Source organism: Muscardinus avellanarius (genome assembly GCF_963383645.1).
Source record: "Muscardinus avellanarius genome assembly, chromosome: 3".
NCBI lineage: Eukaryota > Metazoa > Chordata > Mammalia > Rodentia > Gliridae > Muscardinus > Muscardinus avellanarius.
Genome location: NC_137788.1, coordinates 93,164,280 through 93,177,131, shown reverse-complemented (window position 1 = coordinate 93,177,131; position 12,852 = coordinate 93,164,280). Strand labels below are relative to the sequence as shown.

The 12,852-nt window shown below is 32.8% G+C and overlaps 1 protein-coding gene across 1 annotated transcript; it reads right to left on the bottom strand.

The window, feature by feature from the left end:
- Positions 1-426: 426 nt before the first annotated feature.
- LOC308259733 (pancreatic alpha-amylase-like) lies at positions 427-10,747 on the bottom strand (the record flags this gene model as incomplete). Its single annotated transcript, XM_080690966.1, has 10 exons — positions 427-616; positions 1,892-2,017; positions 2,129-2,247; positions 5,167-5,266; positions 5,362-5,484; positions 6,792-6,925; positions 7,647-7,877; positions 8,857-9,054; positions 10,095-10,241; positions 10,580-10,747. 10 exons carry the CDS (start codon positions 10,745-10,747, stop codon positions 427-429), a joined length of 1,536 nt encoding a protein of 511 aa, XP_080547092.1.
- Between the last annotated feature and the right edge of the window lie 2,105 nt (positions 10,748-12,852).

The window sequence follows — 12,852 nt, the reverse complement described above, 5'->3', positions numbered from 1 at the left end:
TGTCTTTAACTTTATTAGTTGCAAAAATGCCTTAGTATTGAGAAAACCAAAGAAATAGGCTAACTAGTATGGAAATCATCATTAAGCCTGCTATCCCTAACTGATAGAAACTCTATAAGAATTACACAGAAGAATTAGAGATGCATAATGAATAGATGGTATTAATGACAACACACATAATTATTTGCATGACTTTCTGAAGTCTTAGAAAGTCCACTGACAAGTTAAAGTGAATCTTTTAAAACACAGTAATACATTAAAATGCATTTATAATTGCAAAATTTATGTGATTTTTCAATGCTGTTCTATTTCAAGAGGATTACTTATACATTTTACTAAAAATTAAAGAATGTTAAGGGTTAATATATAGAGAAGAAAAGAAGCATACTTGGTTACTCTTCTCTCTATAAGTATTTAATTAAGATTTTATAATCTGGCTTCCACATGAATTGCAACAAATGGGTCTTCGACAGAGTTGCTAATAGAAAACTGAGCAGTGCCATCACAGGAAACATGGACTTGAGATCCTGTGCAATAGCCATCAACTTTATCTCCAGAAATGACATCACAGTAGGTGCCAGGAGGAAGGCCAGTTTGCAAAATGGTTGAAAGTGACCTGAAAAAGGAAGTTTAATATGTCACTTCAATTCAACACATTCAAATGCAAGTGTGCAGACTCTCCAAAATAAATAAATGTCCTCAGTTTGTGGTATGAAACTCAGAGAACTTAGGGTTTCAAGCAAAAAAAAGCCTCCCACAAAATCCAGCCCAGTGCATGGAAATAGCATTTCAGGAACACAGTCAATATTAAAGAAGACCTTGCAATTTCATAGTAGTAGGTGGTGAATATTATAAAACAATGAAAGTTCATGAATATCAGTGAATTGCCACCCATAGAGAAAATAAATATCCTGTGTTAAACATAAATATCTAAAATTTGTCCTCTTCTAGCCTTAGGAAATGATGAATAACTTGTAAAAATGTAAAACATGTTTTCAAAAGGCTAAAAAAGATTTCATACAGAGGTAAATGTAATCTAGTATTTCTATGAAGAAATAAATATACTGCAATATAAAGCTGTCATATACATATATTTTAGCTTTCTCAGTTATCAAAGACAAAAGTAAAGAATTCATGAGCTCTTTTGACAAAAAAGAGACATACATCACTTATTTGGGGCAGAAAAATCTCATTTTGGCTAACATAAGCTAAATATGAATAGAAATTGGTCTTGGATTTAGACATTTCTACAGTTTCAAAGATGTTTGCTAAGCTATGGTTTTGTGTATGAGGGAATTATTAGAAGAATAGGATATTAATATCACAAATAAAAGGCCAGAAATAGAAGCTTTGCAAATCAAACACAAAAATTTCTTGAGGAACAACATTGAATTTAATATATTTTACTTACACCTATACTTTTTTATAATATTATCTGTCACAGATAGATATGTGAAGAATGTGTATGAAAAGTACAGATAAACTAATAGCTGAAGTACAAAACTATACAAAAAAATTCAAAAAGATAATCGAGTACTGGCCATGAAAGGCATGTACTTTTCCTAATTTTGTAACCCTCATTTATCAATTGGTGTATTTACTGTCATGTATGATGTGAATATCCATGTGTCTATATTTTATATATTTTAAATGATATTTCAAGCCTTAAACAAGCATAGAAAAACTCTACTTAAAATATAAAATCTTTCTAAAAACATGGGAACAAAATAAAAGAGAGAGCTACGAACATTTTTTTCTTATGAAATTTTCTGGTCTCTGTTTTCTTAATCCACTGACAAAAGGACTTGTCAGATATGTATAAAGTAACAAGAAAAAGAATAAAACAAGAATATAGGAGTAAAAAACACTATTTTAATTCCTATCTACTTACCAGGCATCATTGTTAAAGACAATGAATCCTTTGTTTCCTCTTCCAAAAGCTACTTGGTTGCTTCCATTGTCCCACCAGTTTGTTAAAGCCTGCCCATCAACTATGTTTCGAAAGGCAACCATGTTCCTAAAAGCATGACATGGCATAAAATTATACTACCCTTGAATTTCAACAGTTTAATAAAAATGTTAACCTAAGTCTACTCTTAAAGACTATGGCTCCATTGAGTATTCTCACCTTATTTGATGCCATCGATGTTCACAGACCCAGTCATTGCCACAGGTGGTGTCTGGATTAATAGTTACTTCCTTAGTCACTCCATTATCATTTGGTGGCCCAATCCAACTATTAACATCCTTAATTATGGGGAAAAAAACTTAGATTTTTAACATACTGTATTTTCCTCTTCCATTCTATTACACCAACCCAAGTGGTTGTGCAACATGCTTGATTGTACTGTCTTTATTTAGAATCCAACTCCTTCATTATTTTGATGAACCTCTATAGCATCTTTATTCTAAGATCCTACTTCTATGTTTCAAACAGGAGTAGCTCATTTTTGTTCTTTCATTTTCTTTCCAAACAATGTATTATTAATTTCACTATGAAGAATTCAATGACATTGGGAAGGTAATAGATTAGTGTCAAGAACACTATATATGGGACATGGGCTCACATACTATAAGCCCTCATACTTCAATCAGTACATATATTTTCTCTGTGCTTCAGTTTACTCATCTTCAAAACAGAAAGATCGCTTGATTGCTATAATAATACCTTGACTATAATGATTGATAAATCGGCACTAGTTAATTTTATACCACTTTTGTTCAATGAACAAATGAATACATATTTATATTCTTTAATAAATTAAGCAATTTTTAATATTATATGTTTTTGCTCTGATTGTCAACATTTAAAAAAAAAAAAACTATGGGTGGGAAGCTGGGCATAGTGATGCATGCTTGTAATCTCAGTACTTGGTAGACTGAGACAGAAAGATCACAGGTTTGTAGCCAGCCTCAGCTTCTTAATGAGGCCCTCTGCAACTTAATGAGTCCCTGTTTTAAAAAATTGGAATGGATATGAAGCTCAGATGTAGAATGCCCCTGAGTTCCATTCTCAGTACCATACACTCTTTTTAGGTATGTTGTTCAACTATGTGTTTTTTAATACACTCACCTTTTTATGCTATGCTTCAGTAAAAGATTATTTTAAAATATTAGTTGTTGTTAACATTTTTCAGTTATGCTTGTCAGGTAGATAGGTCAGTGTATGTTTTACTAGGTTCTCTACATTTTTCTATTTCTTAAATAATTCCTAACTAAAAATAATAAGATAGAATTAAAAAAGTAAAAAATATAAAAAATACATGTGGAAAAGGCCAAATTCCAGAAGAAGTGCCGGTGTAAAATCATGTTGTAAATGAACAATGGGTAAAATGGGTAATGTCATTAATTTTTATGATACAGAAGTCTTGGTTAAGTAGAAATATAATAAGAAAAAAAAGAAAATGGAAGTAATCTATGACTCATGAAAACAGAAGAAGCGTTAGTGAAAATATAAGAAATTGGTTCATTTTATTTTTTTTAATGTTTGTACTGGGGATTGAACCCTGGGAAACTGTACCTTCAAACTATACCTTCAGAACTTTTCTATTTTTAGTATCATTTTTACTTTTTATTGGTGCATTGTAGTCATAAATCTTAATAGAGTATAAGATGGTAGAGGCTATATGCACGCATCACTCATTTAGCCCGTCCCCAATGCTCATGTTTCGATTAGTGATTGAATTTAATATGTTTGTGAATGTACATCATGTACATTAAGGAATTTTCCTCTTACCTCTCTTATCCCCCTCATTTAGAGCACCTCATTTGCTCCTGTATGATTTCTCCTTTTTTTTTTTTTTTTTTGCAGTATCAGCAATGGAAACCAGTGGCATTTTACCTCCAAGCTACACCCCCCAGCCCTATTTTTTAGTCTATGTATGTATGTATGTATGTATGTATGTATGTATGTATTATATTTGCACTACTGTGGATGGAATCCAGGGGCATTCTACCTCTGAGCTACACCCCCATCCCTATTTGTTTTTCTTTATTTAGAAACAAGGTCTCACTGAGTTGCAAAGGGCCTAAGTAGCTGAGGCTGTCCTTGAACTACTATCCTCCTGTTTCAGCCTCCCAAATGCTGAGATTACAAGCGTGCTGCATCACACCAGGGCTCTCCTTCTTCATCTAGAGTTTCTCATAGTTTTGCTAGGTTCCTGAGAGTCTCATACTGCAATCCTCCTGTCTGAACCAGTAAAGTCCTGGGATTTCAGTGTACATCACAACGCCTAGCTAGAAGCTGGTTAATTTTCAAAGAATCCATTTTAAAAATTAAAACTACCAACAATAGGGTGAGTTGCTCCCCCTTTTTTTTACCACATACTTTGAGAAGCAGGCTTCTCAAATTGAAAAAAATCTTAAAAAATAGAAGTTTATCTGACTTTCTGCTTTAGGTGTGAAGAGCTTCTCCTTTTAATGTAAAGTTTCTTAGGATGCCACTTAGGAAATTGTCAATGTATAAGGAACACCCTCTCCTAAATTTAAAAAATACTTTATACTCATGTCTCCATTCTTTTTTGAAATTCCTATTCAAATGTCTTTACCCAATATTTTTGTCATTCTTACAGTTCCTGAGATTGTCTACAAATTCTGGTATTTAATACATATGATATAAATTATATACATATGATATGTTATATAATATGCATATATACATTTTATATATATATGCAATTTCTTTTCTCTTATACGTTATTTCTCTATTTAAACTTCAGCACATTATAATCAAATTTTAGCATTACATAGAGCCTTTTGAAGGTACTGAAGAAACATTTATACTGCTCATCAGAAAGGACTTTTATATTTTTCATAAGTATTATCTAGTATAATTTTTCTATCTAATCTATGAGGTATGTGCTTATAAGAAGTATATATTTCACTCCTTGGTATCTTGCTCATATTAAGTGTTTGCTTCTTTCCTTTTTAGTGCATTTGGATGTTCCTTATATTTTTAAAGCAGGTTTGTACTCTATGACAATAGAAAAAGTACATTTTACTTCTTTAATATGCTTTGCATTACTAAAATCAGAGACTAGCCTAAAGATTACACTTAAATAAATACTTGATGAATAAATATTGAAAGTACAAAGCTGATGGTAATTCAAAACAAAAGAGCCTTATTTTTCTTGAGAAAAAGATATTCTGAACAATTCTAAAACTTACATTTTTATTCTCATAATATCTTTCCCAACGGTAACTTGACATGATTCGTGTAAGTCCATAAGGATGAGCAAGCATGAATCCAACTGCCATTTTATACAATCTGAAAATTATAAAATGATGTTATAATAGGAGATGAATAATTTTCTGTCTTAAAAATTCAGGTAAAAAAGAAATGTAGAGAGCGTTGTCTCTTACCTGGCATCCCAGAATGTAAGAATAGATGCTCCCCCAGCTCCATGTCCACGTTGATTGTCATGGTTGTCCACAAACACCAGGGCTCTGTCAGAGGGCATGAAACCCCAGCCTTCTCCCCAGTTCCTATTAAAATATAATAATAATATGTAATACATATTATATATTAATATATATAAATACACATATATTCTTTTACAACAGATTTAGAGTAATCTAAATCTTCATCTTTTTTCATACAGCATCCTCAGGCAAATACTCTAATTAAACACTTAATTGATAAGATTACGTTGCATATACACATATATGTATATATTTTATATCAATATATGTAATATATTCCATATGTTTGTATATGTGTAGATTTCTCGTATTTCATTCACATATGGACATATAATTTTGTGTTCCATGTGTATACATACATATTTTATATAAATATATGTAATCTCAAGTTTATTCCACACTCATATATATGTGAGGCTCTTGTATTTTTTTTCATATGAATATAATATTTTTGTTTTTTAAAAAAAGATCTATTTAAGCCAGATGTTATGGCGCATGCTTATAATCCTAGTACTTGAAAGGCTAAGACAGGAGGATCACAGTTTGTGGCCAGCCTAGGCTACTTAGTGAGGCCTTCTTCTACATGTGAGACCCTGTTTCAAAATAAAGAATAAAAAATAAGGCGTGGTGGTGCACGCTTGTAATCCCCGTGCTTGGGAGGCAGAAACAGGAGGATCATGCAGGTTTGAAGCCAGCCTCATTGACTTAAGAGACCCTGTTTCCAAATAAAAATATAAAATAATTCTGGGAGTGTAGCCCAGAGGTAAAAGGGGTCCATCCCCAGTACCACCAAAAAAGAAAATAATAATAATAATAATAATAAGGCTGAGGGTGTACCTCAGATGTAGAATGCCCCTAGGTTCCATCGCCAGTATCACACACACAAAAAAAGATCCATTTAAGTGTTTCAGTATATGTAATATAGAAAGGCAAAGTGGCTTAACCTGATTCTTCATTATTGTATCATTGCAGTGTAATATATTGTAACATTTTAACATTTAAAATTAGTTAAATGACATATAAAACATATAAATGCCATACTTAATAGGCACTTATAAATGGTAGGTTCCTTCTAATAATTATCTGGCTCTAGCTAGGAAAACATTCAAATTTAGTATATTCATATCTAATACATATTAAAATGTCTAGATGGTGCTTTCAGTTTCTACAATAATTCCTTATGATAGTTATTGTGAATAAAAAGTTTATTAATTGGGATTTTATTAGCAATACCACTTAGTAATCAGCTTCTTGATACATGTTTAAAGAAGTTTCCAATAATATATTCATCAATATCTAATAAAATATTTATAGTATTATTACTAAAAGATCTGTGAAATATTTCAAATAAAAAATTATATTTCATTTACTTTAAGTAGGCCATCTTCTCTCCATTCCATTTGCGGATTACTGTGCCCAGTTTTGCACCATATTTGAATTCTGTCACAAGACCATTTTCAAAGTACTCGCTACTTGAAACTGCCTCACCGCCCAGATCAATTACCTGAAAATATATAAGATAAATATCATTTTAATGGTTGTACCCTACAATATTTTAGTGGATAAACTAGTATTTCATAAAAATAGCTTTTAATCACTTATGACACTAGAAATGCTAAAATTGTTTTTTCTTATACTAAGATACAAACTTTTAGAGAGTATGTGCCAAGATTCTAAAAAAAAATGCTAATGACAAGGTGACCTGTTGCCTTGTGAGAATGTTAACCTAATCTAGTCTTTAACATAAGATAAAAGAACAATAGCTCAGACTGACATGGCATTTGCTATCTGATCAGAATTTCTCAGAGCATGAAACTCACTCATTTAATTCTTGAAAGTAAAGCCATCAGCCTTTCCCTTCCTCTTTCCCTTTATATGAGAAAATAAAATGGTTGCAGAGAAGGGTGAATCAGTTTACCTAAAGCCTTACAGAGCTAATAGTGTTATCACCATATTCAGATTCAAACAGATGGACTTGTATGACAACTTTATGGTTCTGTCTGGCTAGATGGTCTCCGGTTATATACTAAATGACACATTAAAGTTTGCAGCATAAATAAATTCTCCCCACTTCCATAGGACCCACTATGACAAAGAACTCCATGTGTTACATCTGCTGTATGAAGTGACTCCGACATTCGCTTAAAATTGTATATTTAACTAGATTTTCCATTTATTTTCTCACAAACAAAATATTTTATATGCACATATACAAATTGCTGTACCTCCTGTAAAATGAAAGGTTTGCTTTCTGCAGGAAACCAACTCATGTTTAGATTTTGCAGTTTATCCAAAATTGCCTTTATGTCTCCAGGCCACATGTGTTTTGAAGTACCGAGTCTGAACCCTGCCACACCAATATCGATGAGATTGTTCAAGTAGTCAGCAATCTTGGTGCGCACATAATCTTTCTCCAGGGCAAGATCAAGGAGACCAGACAGACGACAGTCCCTGACCTGTGAGGGTAAATATATTGGGATTAATGCCAAAAAAAAAAAAAAAATCATCACTCACCGGAGAATCCATTTTATTATTAATTTATTCATGAATAGATATTTCTTTTATACCTCATTTCATGAGTCACTGGGTTACTGACATTATACTGTGCACCTACTTTTTTGTTTTTCTATTTTGCAGCACTGGGGATGGAATCCAGAGGCATTCTACCTCCAAGTGACAACCCCAGCCCTAGTTTTTATTCTTTGTTTTGAAATAGGGTCTTACTGAGTTGCTAAGGGCCTACGTAGCTGAGGCTAACTTCAAACTTGTGCAGCCCTCTTGTCTTAACTTCCCAAATGCTGGGATTACAAGTGTGTGCCACCACGCGCTGCTCGTATCTATGAAGTAATTTTCAAGTATAAAAATGGAGATTGTAGGAAATAAAGTCAATGAGGTTTTCAAGTGGTTAGGAGAAGTATTTATTTATTTATTTTTGTTCCGTGGCGCCAAGGAGAGAGCCCAGGACTTCCCACATGCCCTACCTCTGAGTTATATTCCCAAGCCCATGACTGGAAAATTTTTTTGAATATTGGTATGAGCTTAGTGTTTGAACCAATCAGTCTTGGCAACTTGTTTCCTAAGAAATCTAAACTGGTACTTTAAATGCTGTCCAATTAGCTACATGGCCATAAATAAAGGCATGGATTGTTCTTTAGCAGATTATTATTTTAAACAAATAATTACCTGAAAGCTGGGCATGGTGGCTTTTAAGCCCAGCATTTGGGAGGCTGAGACAGGAGAATTGCGGTTCGTGAACAGCCTCAGCTACTTAGGCCCTTTGAAACTCATTGAGATCCTGTTTCAAAATAAATAATGAAAAAAACAAAAGAAGAAGCCTGGGGATATAACTTGGAGGTAGAATGTCCTTGGTTTCCATTCCCAGTACCACAAAAATAAATAAATAATAAATAAATAAATAAATAAAATAAAAATCACCTGAGCAGCATCATTGTAGGTCTCAAGGTGGCCACTTGCAGTTTTACATTTACCATCATTGAAATCCCAAGCAGAGTAAGGAACTCCTGGAAACTCCTTGTTTTGAGCGTTGTAGTAAGATCCACAAGTGCTGCTTGTTCCAGAACCTGCACCTTCCCCACACATGTGATTAATTACAGCATCCACATAAATACGGACCTGAAAAGCAAGGGGTCCATGTTAGTTTGACTTTAGAGAGAAACATAAGACTATGGATTAAATTTTACTGAATGTTAAACTCCAAAACATTGTTTTGTTCTTTTAAGCTTTATTTTTCTACACCAAAAGTCAACCGAGACGAAAAACTAACATGGAATGAAGAGCTCTATCTATTCTACCTAGTTGATCAAATATTTACATAAATAATAATGGAGAAAAAAATACTATCATAATTATGAAGAAATTAAAGCATCTATTTTTAAAGAGGTGATACTTAGTTGAGACAGGAGAGACTAATTGATTTTGAAATTTAGTGGGTCATAAGGCGAAAGAAACAATTAAATTTTCTTTCGCCTAGAATCCGAAGAAAGAAAAGCAGATACTTGTCCCTTAGTGAGAAGCTTCTCACTGTAGGGAGAAAACAGGTATTACAAGCAAAAACACACAAACAGAAAGAAATGATGCAGAAAAAAAAATCCAGTACATATGGTGGATAAACATAAATCACAAATAAACAACAGCAATTATTATAACTGAAATTTTCAATTTGTATCTAAAAATTTGCTGGGAAATATATACAATAGCTATAAATGTTAAAAGTAAATGTTTTTCATGACAAACTCCATGTTAAAGTTTTGGGGGTTTTTTTGTTTGTTTGTTTGTTTGGTTGGTTTTTTGTTTTTCTGTTTGTTATTTTGGTGGTACTGGGAAACCCTTCTAACTCCGGGATACACCTGCAGACCTATTTTTATACATTTTTATTTGGAAACAGGGTCTCTTAAGCCAGCGTGGCTGTCTTCAAATCTGCTCAATCCTCCTGTCTCCACCTCCCAAGCCAGGGGATTACAGGTATGCGCCACCACGCCCGGCTTGTTAAAGTTTAAATTGTTACTTCAATAATTGCACTTAAGGATATAGTTCCTTTGAGTTATATCTAAAGTATGAAGTAAAATGCAAATATTAAAATATTTTTCTCTAAAAGAAAAAGAATAAATTATTTTTCTCTATGATATTTTTAAAGGACACAGGAGTTTACTTACACCAACGTTGTTGCATCGAGTCACCATGTCTCTGAATTCAGCTTCATTTCCAGATCTTGTGCATAATTTGTAGCTAATTGGTTGGTATCTTTCCCACCAAGGTCTTGAAGGGTTGTGAATTATAAGGTTTTCATTGGGTGGAGAAACCTATAAATAAAACAATTTTAGTAAGTATAACATTATGCTTTACTTTATATCATTAGAGCTTCTAGCAACTAATCAATAAAGAAAAGTTACTTCTGAAGCTTTGCATATGCAGATACATTCCTTAAGAACTTGCTAATATTAGTAGCATTAGAGATGTCTGGATAATGCCTCAAACAAAATATAAAGTTACCAACAACAATAATTTTTCCCATAGAAAACTATTTTAGAGTATTTATATGTCAAATAAAATGTTGCTACAGATAAACAGATACTAACTTTAAGAATATTTATTATGAGCACAATTAAACTGTGCAAGTTCTGCTGTGAACAAAACCTACCTGAACCCCTCCAAATCCTTTGGGAGCTAAGTACCGCTCACATTCCTCAGCAATATCAACCCAGCGCCATTCAAACAGATGGACGATGGATGTCCGGCCTTGCTCAGTATGTGGGGAATACTGAGCCCAGCACAAGCCAATGGCTGAAAGCAACAGGAAGAACTTCATTGTGCTTTGAAGTTGTCTGGGTTCTTTCTAGCAGCTATTTATATGCCTGTAAAAGTACATGTTGTGAAATAAATGTTAACAATGTAAAAATTAAATTTACAAAGTAAATGTTAACATAAATAAATAATTAGAGGATAAACTGTTTATTCATAATCTGAAAAGGATTAACCATCATAATGCTAGCAGGAATTGAACAGTCATAAACTCTCCCAAGAAAATAATCTCAATGATCTTTTACAAATTTATGATTTGTCTTATTTAAAGAATATTGGCCTTTTCAAACATCTGCACTTGATATATATAATCATTCCTTATTTGCATATTATTTAATTAGTATTAGATTTTATTTCATTTGCCCTTTATTAATTAAAGAAACATTAAAACTAGAGCAAACTGAACTTATACTCAACCTCTTGCTTTAACTATCTACCTGCCAACATCTGTTGTATTTCCATTTTAAAAAAGAAACTGGATATTTTGTTCAGTTATGCTTTCCTCCTCCACCAAACACGTAGTTATTTAAATTTCTGTATTAGCAGGCATGGTGGCGCACTCTTGTAATTCCCATGCTTGGGAGGCGGAGACAGGAGGATTGAGCAGGTTCAGAGCCAGCTGCGTTGGCTTAAGAAACCCTGTTTCCATTTTTTTTTTTTTAAGTATAAAATAGGTCTGGGAGTGTAGCCCGGAGGTAGAAGGGTTTCCAGGAATCCCAGTACCACAAAAATAAATAAATAAATAAATAAATAAATAAATAAATAAATAAATAAATAAATTTATTTCTGTATTAGATTTAAGAAAAGAAGCAGGCATAGTGGTTCACACATTCTTGTAATTCCCGTATTTGGGAGACTGAGAAAGGACCGTCACAGCTTCACAGCCAACCTCAGCAACATAACAGCCTCAAGAATGTAGTGAGACTCTCAACAAGCTAGAAATACCCTGTTTTAAAAAATAAAATTAAATAAACAGGGCTGGGGGTGTAGCTTGAAGGTAGAACACTTAAGGTTCAATCCTTAGGTCCCATCCTCCCTCAAACACACACAAAATTTCATTTATATTGTAAGATACTGGAACTAATTAAGTGTTCACATGTTTACCATTCTGGACCATGATTTTTAAAGATTAAATTTTATATGTAATATTCCTTGGGCCTATGAAATGATTAACATATTTTTGTGCTCAATAAATGTGTATAACGTACAAACTCTAAGTTCCAAGTATTGTATAAGATAGACATAATATAAGCTACCTACTCTTTTTTTTAAGAAAATAAACCCTATGTTAGAAATTGGGTAATACTTCCATCTCTAATCTTGACATAAAATGTTGTATATGTAAAGACACTCACACCCAGAAGTATTGAGTAAATTGACCAAGACTATGTAGTAAGTGAGAAAGATAGAATTGTTTAATAGGTCTGACAAATCAATGTTCTCTTTATTACACCAATGTTTCTTCTATTATTTCAAGGTTGTGATGTCCATAATGGCTGCTCCTAGCAAAAAATCAGTTATCAAGCAGCTGAAATGTTGCTAGTCTGAAAAGAGAAATGCTGAGTGCAAAATGCACTCTGGATTTCAGAGCTATAAAAATAAAGTACAAAATTAATCATTTTATGATGTGTGCATGTTGAAATGTTCATATTTTTACATATTAGCCTAAATTAATATTAGTAGCATTTATTTATTCAGTGTGACTCTTACTTCTTTATAAGTAGCTATTAAAGATTTTAAATGAACAGTTTTTGGAAAAATACCATGATAGGAGGATCACAGGCTCCAGGCTAGACTCAGCAACACAGTGAGAGCCTCAGCAACTTACCAAGACACATTTTTTTAAATAATAAAAATAAATATAAAGGGCTAAAGTTATAACTCAGAGATTGAACACCCATGGGTTCAAGTCCCAGTACCAAAAACAAAACAAAAAAAAATGTTAAATTAGATTTGAGAGATATATTACATTCTACCAGACAGAGCTGTTCTAGAGATACTGTTGAGTCTCTACAGAGATACAGGGATGCACATAAAGTGAAGGCTCTAATCCTTGTTTTAAGAGTTTTTGCTTCGGGATTTTATTCACACCAAACAATCTATGACACATGA